Source organism: Mesoplodon mirus (assembly GCF_964341445.2).
Source record: "Mesoplodon mirus genome assembly, chromosome: 4".
Classification (NCBI taxonomy): domain Eukaryota; kingdom Metazoa; phylum Chordata; class Mammalia; order Artiodactyla; family Ziphiidae; genus Mesoplodon; species Mesoplodon mirus.
Genome location: NC_138979.1, coordinates 137,905,169 through 137,921,297, shown reverse-complemented (window position 1 = coordinate 137,921,297; position 16,129 = coordinate 137,905,169). Strand labels below are relative to the sequence as shown.

Genomic DNA, 16,129 nt, shown 5'->3' with positions numbered 1-16,129 from the left:
CGGCCGCAGCTATTATAGTTTGGGGCAGAGTCCTAGTTTCCGCTGTTGACCCTTAATGCGCTGCACGCACACGTGGGGTCCTTGAGTTTCCTAAGGAAATGCATCAGCTCCTCTGTTACCGGGGAAGCCTTTTTGCCTACATACCCTCGGCCCTTTGCGAGTTGCCTAGTACCAATTGGGATGCGACATTTCCCGGCGCTGATGGGCTGGTGTTTTGTTTTGTTTTTTAAATAAAACAATAAATAATAATAATAAATAATAAAAAATAAAACACCTGCGTAAACAAGTATGTTAAAGTATACCTCCGAACCTGTAGAAAAAGTTGGGAGCTGGGAACATTTTAAATGTTGGACAAACTGTTGTAATTTTATTTTATTTATTTATTTTTTGGCCACACTGCATGGCTTATGGGAGTTCCCCGACCAGGGATCAAACCCCTGAGAGCACCTGAGTCCTAACCACTGGACTGCCAGGGAATTCCCTAAAATTGCTTTTCATTTATATTATTTCTCCAGGTTTCCGTGCATACCAGGCATTCAACAGATAATTGAATATCTCGGACTTCCCGAATTTGTGCCCACAGTAAACTCTACTCAGGTTTGTAGCTCAGCTGTGTTCAAGCTAGTAAAATCAAATGTCATCATGTTCTTAAAGAAAGAGGTCACTATCTATGGACAGTGTAGACTTGTCTGCCCTGGCACGTTGGGACCAGATCTTGGAGCTGGTATTTTTAATGGTAAATTTCATCTAAACTAAATAAAGCTGGGACTTCCCTGGTGGCGCAGTGGTTTAGAATCCGCCTGACCATGCAGGGGACACGGGGTTTGAACCCTGGTCAGGGAAGATCCCACATGACGAGGAGCTGCTGAGCCCCTGTGCCACAAATACTGAACCTGTGCTCTAGAGCCTGCATGCCACAACTACTGAAGCCCTCACACCTGGAGCCCATGCTCTGCAACAAGAGAAGCCACCAGAATGAGAAGCCTGCGCACCGCAACGAAGAGTAGCCCCCGCTCGCCGCAACTGGAGAAAGCCCGCGCACAGAGACAAAGACCCAATGCAGACATAAATAAATAAATAAAATTTTAAAAAACTAAATAAAGCTGTATAGTTAACAAATATACACCTAAGAATTAGACCTTTATAGTGCTGCTTTTGATAGGGATAGAGTAGAATAATTAAATAGTTTAGAAATCTCACCAGAGGATTAAAGACAGAAAGGAAATTTTAACAGAGTTTGGGAGACTGTTGTCAGCTAATGACCACTCAAGAAAAGAATCCGGGCCTCCCTGGTGGCGCAGTGGTTGAGAGTCCGCCTGCCGATGCAGGGGATACGGGTTCGTGCCCCGGTCTGGGAGGATCCCATATGCCGCGGAGCGGCTGGGCCCGTGAGCCATGGCCGCTGGGCCTGCGCATCCGGAGCCTGTGCTCCGCAACGGGAGAGGCCACAACAGTGAGAGGCCCGCATACCGCAAAAAGAAAAAAAAAAAAAAGAAAAGAATCCATTTATCTAGCAACAATCTACTCTCAACTTGAAAGAAGACCAGATGCGTCCAAGTGCCAGGCACACTCAAGCCACAAACCCTGATAGTTAAAACACAAGGTGATAGATATGGAGTCTGAATCTTGTCACATGAAGTCAGGGAGTTAGTGGTCCTTAAAGGGTTGCATTTCTGCATGTAGCCAAGACAGGAATATAGGTGAAAGGGGAAAGAAACTAGTTGAAAGGGGACATTATACCAAAACCTGAGATGAATGACCATATTTTAGTATACATTACCACCCTTTTGCTAATATATATTTGACTTAAATAGTTCCATGACCAACCCAATTAGACCATATAGGGTCAAAGGAGGAACTTATGATGTAAGCCTTCGAAACCGCTAGGGGGCTCCGAGGAGCTCCAGTTCTTTATGTCTCATGGAAGAAAGAATTCAGAGAAAGGCAAAGTGGTAGATAAGAAGTGATTTATTAGAATAGGATGCTTGTGAGGCTTTTTTTTTTTTTTTTTTGTGGTACGCGGGCCTCTTACTGTTGTGGCCTCTCCCGTTGCGTAGCACAGGCTCCGGACGCGCAGGCTCAGCGGCCATGGCTCACGGGCCCAGCCGCTCCGCGGCATGTGGGATCCTTCCGGACCGGGGCACGAACTCGTGTCCGCTGCATCGGCAGGCGGACTCTCAACCACTGCGCCACCAGGGAAGCCCTTGTGAGGCTTATAAGCAAGAGGGAGAGAGGGTGCTGCACCCCGAGAACTTAGTGGGCTATGGTTTTATAATCAAAGGAAAAGTTGGGGGTGGGGAAGACCACCATCTTCCTCATTCCTGAGTAGACGTCACACTTTCATCATCAGTTCCTCCTCCATGTCGGCTGGGGGACTTTTCTTGTCCCTACATGGTCAAGCCAGGACTGTCATGGCACAATGGAAATAAGCAAAAAGGCAGTAACATATGCTAAAAATGGTTAAATCATTTCAGGTTTCAGTATAATGTCACCCTTTCTTTATATTTTTGTTTTTAATGTGCCCAGAGGAGCATGTCCTAGGAACCAATAACTTACTGAGCTCACTGGACAGGATGTGGGTCTCATATCACCATTGTTTTATTGTCTTGGGGATGTCTCATGCTCCTGTTGTATGGTTTTATTGCTAAGCAAGTCTGCTTGGTTTTGTGGTTAAGCAAACCTGCTTTCTTGAGTAATCATTAACTTACAGGGGTCTCCGATACTTTTTTATCTACTTACAATCCCCTAGTGGGATTAACTATTTAATTACCTACTTTGCTCCTTTACTCTGTCCCTATCACCTTGACATCTACCAAATAGTGAGGAAGAAGGTGGTCTTCTCCCCTCCCTACGTTTTGTTTGATTATAAAAATATAGCCCTCTTTGTTCTTGGGGCTGCCTTGCCTGCCTGTTTGTATCTCTCACAAGCGTCCTATGTATGCTAATAAACTCACTCTTTGCCTGCCACTTTGCCTTTTCTGCAAAGAGACAAAAGAACCTGAGCTTCAGTAAGTCCTATACTAGGTGAGTGGTTTCAATTAAAAGACAGTGGGTTCGAGGTCCCTCCTAAAGTCAGGGGTCGTGGGTTCAAGTCCCATCTGAGATGGAGTGTGGTTTCCCTTTTCCCTGTTGACACTCTTTGATCATGTTTTATAGGTTGTGTTTCCACTATGATTTCCTAATTAATACCCAACTGCCTCTTCTTAGTATTGTCATGTCAGTTCAGAGCTGCATTACTTCCCTCCAGAATTATTTCTAAACCTACCAGGTCTTCTTACTTCAGTACACTTATTCATTCATTTAATATTTATGGTGTTCTTGCTGTATGCCAACACCTGTGCTAGATGTTTAAAAGGCAAAGGTGCTCTCCCTCCTCCACGCTGCCGCCTCCTTCTTCTGCCACTCCTGGTGCTGCTTGTGTGCTCTTTTGATGCGGACCTGGCACCTCTTTAGTGAAGCGGCAGCTGAGGAGACTCTGGCACTCGCCATGGCTGATGAAAAGCCCAAGGAAGGAGTCAAGACTGAGAACAATGATCATATTAATTTGAAGGTGGCGGGGCAGGACGGTTCTGTGGTGCAGTTTAAGATTAAGAGTCATATACCACTTAGTAAACTATTGAAAGCCTATTGTGGACGACAGGGTATGTCAATGAGGCAGATCAGATTCCAATTTGATGGGCAGCCAATCAATGAAACAGACACACCTGCACAGTTGGAAATGGAGGCTGAAGATACAATTGGTGTGTTCCAGCAGCAGACAGGAGGTGTCTACTAAAAAGGGAACCTGCTACTTTACTCCAGAATTCTGTTCCTCCAGACCAAGAAGACATTCTCAATTAGAAAACCGCAATTTGGTTCCACCACATCCTGACTACTACAGTATAGTTTTCTCTATTCTTTCATTTTCCCCTTCCCCCTTCCTTTATTGTACTGGTGTACATGCACAAGCATAGTGCATTTTTTTTAAAGTAAATAGCCAATGGTATGTTTTGACCGACATCAAATGGAGATGGGTTGGGGAAAAATACTGTTTCTATGAAAATACCCCGTTTTCTCCATTAGTGGCATGCTCATTCAGCTCTTGCTTTTATATTTCAGTAAGTTATTTTGCTCTCACTGTTTAACGAAAAAAGAACAACATAAAAATCCTTGCATACCTTGTTTGATGGGAGAATTTTAATGCTTTTCATTTATCACTGTAAAACCAAGGACAATTTTATAACTTTTGTATGTAGCTGTTACAAGTAGGGCAATGTCTTTAAATTACTCTAAAAGAAATGAATCCTAGGCAGTTTTCCCTTCAAGTCAAGCGTCTTGTTGTTTAAATAAACTCCTTGTTCAAAAAAAAAAGGCAAAGATGAGTTTACATTGTTTAGAAGAGACAAATAAACCAATAATTATACCATAATGGGAGAAATGTTAGATGAGAACATTAGATGAGTATAAAGCAGCCAGATGATGAAAACAATTTTTTTGCTAAAATAAGGCTTTTTAACATTATCCTGAAAATTCTGGAACACGATTGAAAATGTTCAAGCAGGGGATAAAATTTAGACCTGTTTAAGAAAGGTCAGTGAAGGGATTAATTTGCAGTTAAAGAAAGCCTAGAGGCAGCAATACCAGTTACGAGGCTAATACAATAATCCACCATCCACACTGTTGCCAAATTAAATTTTCAAAGGTGTCTCTCTTCACAGAACCCTAAAATGTTGAGCTGAAACATAACTTACAGATATTCTAATTTAGTTCTCTCATTTTATACGAGGGGAATGGAAGCTGAAAAGAGTAAAGGGATTTGCCTGTGACCTCATAGATAGTCATTGTTCGAACAAATAGTGCTAGAACTTAAGTCTCATATGTTGTGCTTAATTCTTCCCCAAAATCTTCATGGATTTCCACTCCACAATTTAATTAAATACAGTTACCCAAAGCCTTGTCTCTTTTCCCCTCAGAATCCAGGTCCTATTACCTAGATGGACAAATCTCCCCAGAGGAGTCTCTATGGTTTTCAGTTCCCTCTTAGTTCCTGATCTTTGGGATTCCCTGGAGCTCAACTCTGCATTTTATTTATTTATTTTTAGTTAAAAGGAAGCTTTTATTAACAGGAAGGTTTTTCTTAATTCATATAAGATCCATCTTTAATATTAAATAGGATAATATACTCCATAGTCCGAGTCTAATTCTAACCCATGAACACTTTATTCCAGTTTAGTCCTCTCACATGCTTGCTATGTTATTTATATTTTAACAGGTAAAAGCCATTAACTACTAGCTACTTAACTAAAAGTAACTACACTGGAAAATGAAAATTTATAGAATTTTGTCATTAGATCAGAGTAAAAAATCAAACAGGATAAAATTTTGTTTAGAAATCTTTATCATTAGGATATTCTTACACTTTTCAGAACAAGTATAATTTTCAGAAATTATACAAGGCAACTTATTAAATATCAATATTTAGCAATGTTTTGTTTAGTTGAAATGTTATTTTAATTGTAAAAACCATCTCCGGTTACCAAAAAAATCAAAAATCTTATTGGCTTTAACTTGCTTTTACTAATGTCCTAAGAAGTCTCAAGCTAAACAATATTTTAAGTAGAAAAACAATAATTTTCCAATAGTTTGTTATACTATTTTTGTGGTTTATGTACATATATTAACTGGTTTCTTTTATAGGAAACCTGACTAGAAGTTTATCACTTTAAGTACTGTGAAATAAAGGCAAGAGCTCATCACCTTCTAACAAAAATACTCTGTATGCAACAATTCCCAGTATCAAATATATTCTTATTTATTTAGTGGTGGATAATTAATTGCCTGCTACAAAATACAAAACAAAATACATTTACTGGATTAGTTTTCAGATTGCAGCTGCCCTCTGGCATCCAAAGCAAGGATTTCCCATAAATAAAAGCTGCAAAGCAATTCACCTACTGGTTAGTTTAGGTCAATGCTTTTTTTCACCCTATTATTCTTTTTTCTTCTCCACGGCCCCCATCCCCGCAGTGACACAGTATTATTAAAAACATCAAGTCCCTGGAATTTATGCTTCAGAGCAAGACATCATTTGAGTAATTTCAAATGATGTACAGCTCTTCACGTAAAAAAAGATGTTTTGTGGTCGTAATTAACTTCAAAAAGTAATTAGATTCAAATAACCTGGCATATCATGCTTTAGCAATTTCAGAACCATGATTTTGACACATGGCAATTTATAAGTTAGGCAAATGTGAAATGCTAAAAGATGTGAACAGCTGTTCTTCTGTTTAACTTTAGAGTGCTGCAAAATTCTGGCAATGACTTTTTTAGTTAACATAACCAGCCAACGATACAGCATACTAAGTCATAAAGTACGAATCCAAGGAAGGTAATACCTTTCCTAAGTTACAAAACTTTGGCAAATCAATACAGTACTCTTTAACACAATAAAGTATATTTTTGTTGGTGTCATTTATTACTTTCGTGATAGTTTTTACTCCAAAAATGTTAAGTACCAAATTAAAATATTGTGATTTTAATGGTGGTTTATAGCAGAGCAAATTATTTTATACAATCAATGTCTTTTTAAAACTATACAGTTTCTCCTTTAAAAGTGAGTTCCCTCATGCAAGGTCTACAAGTTTATTGCAGCAGGGGAGTCGTGGGTATGTAAGAGGTGGCTCTGCTTGGTTCTGGGGTTGGCCCAAAACTAGGTAGAGTTCCAATGCGTGAAAAGCTTTAAAATTCTACCTTAAGGAGGTTTAATCAGCCAATATCAATTTTCAAGTACTTTTCAAAAACTGTTAAATTTTCACATAAATACTGGAATCCTCAAAATCAGGCAGTCATTTCAAACAACACTAATTTCAGCCGATCCCTTTTATTTAGAAACACTGCACCTCTTGGTTTTGATCAAGTCACATAGTCTTTCTTCAGCTTATCCAAAAAAAAAATTCTACCGAAAATATAGTTGTATTTTTATTTATTTATTTATTCTTAAAAATTTATATATTTTATTTATTTTTGGCTGCGTTGGGTCTTCGTTGCTGCGCGCAGGCTTTCTCTAGTTGTGTCGACCAGCTTCTCATTGCGGTGGCTTCTCTTGTTGCGGAGCACCGGCTCTACGCGCACAGGCTTCAGTAGTTGGGGGCGCGTGGGCTCAGTAGCTGTGGCTCGCGGGCCCTAGAGGGCAGGATCAGTACTTGTGGCGCCCGGGTTTAGTTGCTCTGCGGCATGTGGGATCTTCCCGGACCAGGGCTCGAACCCGTGTCCCCTGCATCGGCAGGCGGACTCTCAACCACTGCGCAACCAGGGAAGCCCTGTAATTTTTTAAAATAACAAATAAGTATACTGCCAGCTTGTAGAGACCTGGGGAACTGGGTGTTGTTTATCAACTTTCATTATCATTTCTTCACAAATGCTGCTGCCGCTGTTGGTGTCCTTATGCTCCCTCTTGCCGAAGCCGTCAATCCCTCAATTTCAGCATTTAATTTATGTATTACCCACTCCATTGCTTCTCAGCCTTTATTAGCATTTAACGGTATCGTACTTGCCATCAGTGCTTCGAGGTTAACTGCCGAGACTGACTCCTTTCACGGTAATTATGGCTTCTTGAGTAAAAACAGTTTTTTTCTGGGTCTTGAGGCAGTGGTTTGTATGTCTCTCATCTACTGAAACCATATTTGTAAATGAGATATTAGTAGATTTAATTTCCATTGTTTTCTCTACGGGATCCACTACAGAATGTTCTTGCACATATGTTTTGGTTCTTGCTGCACCAATAAGAGATTTCACAATGGAAGGCTGTCCCCACTCTGTGCTGAGAAGTCTATGGTTGTGCAGCTTTCCAGAGGGATCTGTGTGTCTGTCCAATGCATCGACTCCAACCACACTCGGGTTCACAGGGTTTGGGTATTTCTGCATTGCAGCTGTTTTAACAGTTTCCCATGGGTGGTCAAAGACGTGCTCCGAAGCCCAGATCTTCATGGTGCCGGCGGCCCGCGCGGTGCCCGGGCGTCGCTAGGGCACAATGAAGCAAAGAAGCCACGCTTGCCCCCGCCCCGCCCCTCAGCCGCCAACTCTGCATTTTAAAACATACCACATTTCTTCTAGCAAGTTTGGGTGTTCACAGCAAGAGGAATCTTAGGTTATCTTGTCCAGAATAATCGCTATATGATTACTTATTTAATGCCTGTCTTTACCTCTAGACTGCAAGCTTCCTGGACACGTTCTGAGTCACTACTGTTACATGCAAGATCTAGCATAGTGTTCACATATAGTAGGTACTCAATGCATATTTGTAGAAAGAACGAATGAGTAAATGACTATCTAAATATTCATTCAACAAATGTTTATGAGAGCCTACATTGTGCCAGAATAGAGTAAGTTTACCTATGATTATGCATTTGGTTAATATTTCTTGAGTTAGAGTGAGTAGCTAGCCATTTGGGAGGGAGGGAAACTGGATTTCTCCCTTACTCCTGGGGGACGGTGATATAAATTTTAGGTGGATTCAAGATTTAAAATGAAAACCAAAAATGTAACAGTACAACAAGAAAACACAGTAGAACGTGTTTAGAATTTTGACAGAAAACCTAAAAGTAGTGACCTAACAATTTGATAAATTTTCATACATAAACTTTAAAACTTTTTGCATGGAAGAATACATGGAACATAAACATAGAAATTAATAAGAATCTGGTATTGTAGTGACTAGAATAACTTTGCAACCAACATGAAAAGTCAAAGGGCTAATTTTCTTCCATGTAAATATTTACAAATATACAAACTACAGCCCAGCAACACATTACCAAAGCGGGTTGTAGACTGGAAGGAGAAGTTCTCAGATAAAGATACCTGGCTGGCTTATAAACATAGCAAAACATGTTCTGCAGCATCGAAATTCAAGTTGAAACAACACTTGCCATTTTTAGGCTATCAGAAGGACAAATATAAAAAAGTTTGCTAATTCACACTGTTGGGGGAGTGTGGAAAAACAGATATTTTCTATGGGTATTTGGTTGAATTGTTATGATTTCTATAGACTGCAAATTGGTAATCTCTATCAAAAATTTAAAAGTTCACGTTCTTTTGCCTCACAGTCCCATTTCCAGAATTTTATTTTACAGACATACTTTATAATATAGATATACTATATAGATATAGATATAATTTAAGTATGCAAAGGAATGTTCAAAGATGTTCCAATTTCACTTCATTCCCTATTTTTGCTATATATTTCTCCATAGCATTTATACTCTTCTAAGATGCTTTATGATCTACTTGTATGATTTATCTGTACAAACAGATATGATCTATCTGTACGAACAGAATCATACCATTGGGTATGGTATGCTTCTGTTTGTATAAATGAAAAGAGATGTAGTAACTATATATAAATACAAATGTATGTATATGGACACATTTATACGTATGTATGTATACATGCATAGATATGCACATATACTTCTGTGAGTGGATGAGTAGATAGGTAAATAGATAGCTACACTTATTTCTTTAAAGATCCTGATAACATGTGGGTTTGGACAAGGAGACTGGAGAAATAGGGGTCTGGGTTGGATAAAAACTTACTTTTAAAAATATACTTTATGTATAACAACATTGTTAATCAACTGTACTCCAATATAAAATAAAAAGTTAAAAAATATACTTTATGTATCTGTGTTTTGCTTTAGAGTATACAATTAATTAAAATATCAACATCTGTTGAAATGGATATATATGTATATGTTCTGAAATTGAAGATAGCTCAAGAGAGATGTAGGTCTTTAGATGACAAATTATGGATGTAGAATCACAAATAATTTTGAGAATAATTTAAGGAAGAAAATAGGAGATATCTGAATAATGGTGTCTTAACATGCAGATCATTCCAATGTGCTTAAATTCAAAAATAATATCTATACTCTGTCCCATTAGAATGTTTCAGTCTTATAAGTATTACTTTTATTTTTTTCCAAAAGAAAATATTAATAGGGGTTATCTGGGCTAGGAGATTATAGCACATTTCTTCTTCTTTGTATTTCATTGTATTTAAGAAAGAAAAAAAGAAAGAAAGACAGAAAGAAGGAAAAGAAAGAAAGAAAGAGAACTCAGTATGTATTATATTAGAGGGAAATATGTTTTAAAAGAAGAATTTAAAAGCCAAATGCAGAAGAGTAATAGGAATCTGTAAGAAGAGTATAGGATTAAGCTAAAAGCTCTTTACAAACATTGGGTTAAAATGGACTTTTAAAATTGTATGCTCATATTTTTTACTGAAAAAGAAATTGAAAATTCCGTTGGTGGAGATAGATAGTGCTACATTATCTTAGGACTGAGCAGGAAGTACAGCTTCTCAACTGCAGTTTTGTAATATCTCCGTCAAGAAGAGTAACTTTCAAGACCAGAATAAACATTAAGAAGTACTTGAATGTCAAGATAGTTTAAGAGATTGTTACTGTTCAAGTGTAACTAATTGCTTCTTGTTTGTCTTTTCTTCCCCCCACTTTTAAATGAGTTCACTTCTTTTGGCCCAGAGGATTGAAAATATTTATGGAATTGATCTCAGAACCATTGTAATCTTTTAAAAATTACGGAGACCAGTTGGGAAAGGCCTGAGAAGGCTATAGGTGGGCAAATGTTTGATTAGCTTTGGAGAAGCACATGGATTTTGGAAACTACACATCTACGACTGATATAAATTCCAGGCAAACTGTAGAAGCTTGACATTGGACCCTTCACAATCAGGCTTTAATTTAAAATACCCTTTCAGTCATCTATCACTAGGTCTTTTGTGCATCCTCCTCTCTAGTTACACAAGGTTGTTCATCCTCTCCAAGCTTTTTCCAACTCCATTCTTGGGCTCAAACTCTTCCTCTCACTATGCATTCCCTTCCATCAAGTGCTGCCTGTAAAAACCCCACTCTTCACTTAAGGTCTATTTCAAAGGCCCCTCAAATGAACATCACACTGGAATTAATCTCTTTCTTCTTTGCTCCTTTTGTGTTCTATGAGCACATGTATCATCTAATGCAATTGTCCTACTAACTTAGTTGTATACATATCACTGAGTCGTAAAAGTTGAAACTGGAAGGCAGGGCTCTGAGATAATCCTATTTTCCTCACTATATTTGTTTTGAGGGCAGCATCAAGTCATATCTGGTTTTTAAATCTCTGGCTTGACTCCTTCCTTCATCATCTTGTTTTCGACCAAAAACAATCAAAAACAAAAAACAACAACAAAGAAGAGTTCCTGTGTAAAGTTTCCTGCATTATTGCACCCTGTGGTACATTTTATAGATCTAGTTAAAGCTTTGATATCAGAGCCATGTACAATTTTAGGTTTATCTAAAGACATTATAAATAACCATGTGGATTTTAGGGACATTTTTCAGATTATTAGATGGCATTTGGTTTTCACTAGTTATTTTATTACCAAATCATCTGGTCAAAGCAACATATATTGGGCATTTACTTGTTTCTTACTTTAAACTTAACTAACTACATTTAAATATTAAATTAAACACACTAAGTCTCGTGTCATTCTTCTGGAATGGTGTAGGTGCATTTCTAGGAGCAGTGTGTCAATTAAAAAAAGTTTGAAAACGTATTTTGTCTCACAAAACGGGAACTCCTACCGTTGGCTCCTAGTTATTACAGTTGATTTTAAGTTATTTTGTAATTTTACCCCAGTAGGTGTCAGTACTGAGTTAAGGCAAAAGTCCTTTTTCCAAGTGTAAAATTTTAATTAAAAGACTGTAAAACGTTCAGACGATGATGAAGAGACTGTTAGTGACATCATTTATTTCTAGAGGGTTCAAAACTCATTCATTTCTGGGGGGTTCAAAAGAGACGGGGTCTCGCTATGTTGCCCAGGCTGGAGTGCAGTGGCTATTCACAGGCGCGATCCCACTACTGATCAGCACGGGAGTTTTGACCTGCTCCGTTTCCGACCTGGGCCGGTTCACCCCTCCTTAGGCAACCTGGTGGTCCCCCGCTCCCGGGAGGTCACCATATTGATGCCGAACTTAGTGCGGACACCCGATCGGCATAGCGCACTACAGCCCAGAACTCCTGGGCTCAAGCGATCCTCCTGCCTCAGCCTCCCGAGTAGCTGGGACTACAGGCGCGCGCCACCGCGCCCGGCGAGCGCAGACCGCGAAAGAGAAAACTAGAGGCTGAGGTGTGGTGACGTCATCGGCTGTGCCCGCCTAGATTATTTCCAAGCTTCCTCTTCACAGCCGCGAAACAGCGTAGCCACACTGCGCACGCGTCCTTTGTCAGCACTGCCTTCTGGGTAAGCTGTCTCAAAATTTTGAAGAGCGCCTGCGTGCGTTCCGTCTTTCCTTTTGCCTTGTTGCAGCCGAGAAAGCAACATGGGGCACCAGCAGCTTTACTGGAGCCATCCGAGAAAATTCGGCCAGGGTTCTCGTTCTTGGTGAGAAACAGAATGTAGCTTCAGGGAAGGGTTGCTCTGGGGCGCGACGCTGCTTGAAATGTACCGTGGAGGAGCCCGCGGGCGGCGCGGCGTGGGGAGACGGAATCGTAGTTGTGTCTGCCGCCATTACAGGCCTGTGATGGGTCTGTGGAGACCGGCAGGCAGTGCGGATGGTGGCCTCCCGAGTGCCGAATACTTTGCTTTCTGCGACTTGCGGTAACGCCATCTCTTTCCTTGCAGCCGCGTCTGCTCAAACCGGCACGGTCTGATCCGGAAATACGGCCTCAATATGTGCCGCCAGTGTTTCCGCCAGTACGCGAAGGACATCGGCTTCATTAAGGTACGGCCGCCGACGCCGTGCTCTCCTGTGTCCGTGACGGGTCGACGAGCGGGTAGTTCGTGGTGTGGGCATTTGACCAACGCCGCTTTCCTCTTGTAGTTAGCAGGGCCCTTCCTTGGTAGCGGATGACACTGTTGAGAGTTTTGGCAGTCACGTTAATAGAATGGGGGGAGGTGAAGGCCTTAAAAGTAGACTTTCTCATTCCTTTTTACCCACTTCTGACAGTTTTAGGTGCTATGTATAATGTTGCATAAAATTACTTTTCAGGAACAATTAAGTACTAAATCTCTAATCGTATCTAGCTAATTTTAGCAGAATACATACGTTGTCCGCTGCCCTGAAATGTTGGATAGGGCCGTGCAGTGGAATGAGTTTGAGGTTTGGGGCCAGGTAGACCTTTTTAGGATTCAGAGATCTGAATCCTAGTCGTGTGACTTTGGTCAAGTCACTTAAAGCTAAGTTTTTGCCTGTGAAAAATAAATGGCAGGGTTGTTGTAGAAATTAATGTATATATGAAGCTTTCTTGGCTCCTAAAAATCGCTTAAATGCTAGAAGTGAAAACTAATTTCTTACTGGCCTTTTGAGATACAAAATAACAGTCACTACCTTTTTATTCATAGTTAGAGCTCAAAAATATCGGGTAGAACGTATCTGTTAAAATTAGGTGTCCTTATGTTTTAGTGTTACAGTGGATATAAGTTGTTTAACGTGAGGTTTCTGTGACAGGAGCAAAGTATCTTAAACTTTTGGCTTTGACCAAATAGTTAAGAGTATGTTCAGTGTTACTTTGTGGAAGTTCAAATAACTTAGTTGGAGGTAGTAGATCAGACAATGGCCCTAAGCCCGGTAATTTTGTGTCCCATTTTTCAGAGGTTAAGATTAAATGAGTTCATTTGTGAACGGCTCCTTAGAATAGTGTTAGAATTTGCTGCCTACTTAATGACCATCCTGAGCTTTTGGTAAAGATCATTTTATGTAGCAGTGTTTTTCTAGCGGGAAATGTCTTTGATGGTAGAAGTGGGTATACCAGTATTAAAATTCACTGTCTAAAATATAATTGTTGAGATTTTGGTAAATATTTAAGTTCTTTAGATCTCCCTAACTAGTTGGGGTGGTCAGATTTCCAGTGTAAACCTCATTCTATAATGAACCATTTTTTTCCCTGAGAATGAAATGGATATTTAAAGCATTATGCATTAATTCATTTCCTATCTGCCTTTTTTTTTTTGCAGTTGGACTAAGTGTGAACTTCTTGAATGGGTCATCACGCATATCTACCTTCCTCAGAAACAATACTAACTCTTTGTATATAAAATAAAAATTTTAAAACTTCAGTTATGAATGTTTTTCATGTGAATGTAATAGCCCATTGTTCATAGAAATCTTTTAAAAATTATCTTCAGTGGATTCGTCTTCACAGTATGTGTCTTATTTTCCTTAAGGTATATAAAAGTATTCTTGCTGGACTCTGATAAATCCCAGTTTTATTTTTATACTTAACATCTTCTGTTCCATGAAGTGCCCACTATATATAGGAGCATCCAGCATATAACCTGAGACAGATTGTCTTTTGAGTAGTTGACTGGCTACAGTGAGCTGGGCAGTGAAATTAAAACTATTGAAAATTGATTTTGAGAAAGAAGGCTAGCACTAAAACCTGCTCTGAGCATTTACCTGGTGGTGGCAGTCCTAGCTTTTGGTATAATTAGTAAAACTTGTAAATTTCTCAATTATTTGTATGTGGAAGGGGTGGGGTGGGGAGTGATTAAAAGTAAAATGGGTCTTGTGAGCAAAAGTAGATCTTAGTGGGTCAAGGGTAGAGACAGGGAAACATTGGAATATTTTAGGCAAATGATCTTGGCTTGGGCTAGGATAAGAGTAGTTGAGGTAGTCACAGTGACCTCTTGAAGAGGAAGAAGACCGGATTTGCTGAAAGATTAGTTGTGGGAGAGCAAAGGATGACTCCAAGGGTTTTGGCCTGAGCAACTGGAAGGGTAGAGTTACTCTTGAGCTAGGACTGAGAAGTTGTTTTAGGAAAGAAAAAGTTCAGCTTATGGCATATTAAATTCAAAATGCTTATTAGACATTCACGTGGAGCTGTGAAGTAGGCATTTATCTGGAGTTGACAGGAGCTTGGGACTGGAGATTCAACTGGTTGTCCTCAGTATGAATAATAGCTGCTATTTGTGGATCTCATCCTTGTGACTGGATGAGATCTAAGCCCTAAAGTCTAAGGATTGAATAATACATGGAGAAGACTGTTCTGGGTTATTCCAGGGACAGGTGGGAAGATGAGGATTCAACAAAGTAGACAAGAAGGAGGACCAAAAAGTGGCATACTAGAAGCCAAGCAGGACGTGATCAACTGTAACTGCCTCTTAAAATTGGTGGTTACAATGTCATCCAACAGGAGAGAAAGTGTGCCAATGGAAGCTGGAGTGGAAAAAAAGCATCTTAACTGACTGGTTAAATTAGCTGCGAAATTTTCAAAAACAGTGCAACACATTGCTAGTTTAAGAACCTTAAAAGGAGCTCATGAAAGCTAGGGACACTGAAGCTTAGGTCTCAAGAGCTTCATGGTAAATTCACCTCTACTGACCCTGAATCCCAGGAGTACATGATAATTCTATGGTGGACCTCCCATGAAGTTGCTGTTTTTTTGTTTTTTTAACATAGTGTTGCTGGGGAAGTGTCTTTAGGGAACAGCTAGGTTTTAAACAGGAAGAGGAGATGGATAGAATTTTGGTAGAGGAGGTTGAGGATGTGGGAGTTTTCTGATGTAGTTAAGAGTGGGTGGGTGAGAAGCGGTGCCAGCTGAGCAGTTGTAAAAGTTTTTTAGGTGAAAAAAAGAGGCTTACTCATAATGGTTTAGGAAAATAAGGTCTGGTATGTGTTTGAGAGTTTTGGGGAAGAGATGGACACTGCTCTAGTGGGATAGTCCTGGGTAAATGCACCTGTAAGAATTATGCATTGGTTGAGGGAATGTGTGGAATTCCCTAGCCAGTCCCTTCCGCGCGCGTGCGTGTGTGTGTGGTGGGTATGAAGGCTGGTGTGTACAGTTGGTCTTCCCTATTAGTGGCTGAATAACTTACTGCTAAAGATTCTATTTTAAAATGTATGTGCCAGACGTTTTGCTAAGTGTGTTATGTGTATTATCTTTTTTAAGTCTCAGTGCTTTTCTATGGATATTATCCTCATTACATAGCTGAGGAAACTAAGGCTTAGAGATTAAGCAATTTCTGCAGTCTTTACAAGTTAGAAACTAGACTGGAACTCGAGTCTGACGTCAATGCTAATATTCTTAATACCCACAACACACTGTAAGGTTGGAACACTGTACGTCTTGTCCCCAAAGATAATTACATGATGGC

General features: G+C 39.8%; 2 protein-coding genes and 1 pseudogene across 3 annotated transcripts; 2 read left to right on the top strand and 1 right to left on the bottom strand.

Moving 5' to 3' along the window:
* Nucleotides 1-3,416: 3,416 nt before the first annotated feature.
* LOC309803120 (small ubiquitin-related modifier 2-like) lies at nt 3,417-3,910 on the top strand. The gene has a single exon (XM_082619024.1). The coding sequence runs from the start codon at nt 3,431-3,433 to the stop codon at nt 3,773-3,775; it is 345 nt and encodes a 114-aa protein (XP_082475150.1). The 5' UTR covers nt 3,417-3,430; the 3' UTR covers nt 3,776-3,910.
* A 3,462-nt stretch (nt 3,911-7,372) lies between these two features.
* Nucleotides 7,373-7,998, bottom strand: LOC309802623 (PRELI domain containing protein 3B-like; annotated as a pseudogene). Its single transcript has one exon. The product of its transcript is annotated as a PRELI domain containing protein 3B-like (transcript).
* A 4,277-nt stretch (nt 7,999-12,275) lies between these two features.
* RPS29 (ribosomal protein S29) lies at nt 12,276-14,092 on the top strand. The gene is made up of 3 exons (XM_082618925.1): nt 12,276-12,418; nt 12,659-12,758; nt 13,991-14,092. The coding sequence occupies exons 1-3, from the start codon at nt 12,357-12,359 to the stop codon at nt 13,997-13,999; spliced, it is 171 nt and encodes a 56-aa protein (XP_082475051.1). The 5' UTR covers nt 12,276-12,356; the 3' UTR covers nt 14,000-14,092.
* Nucleotides 14,093-16,129: the final 2,037 nt, after the last annotated feature.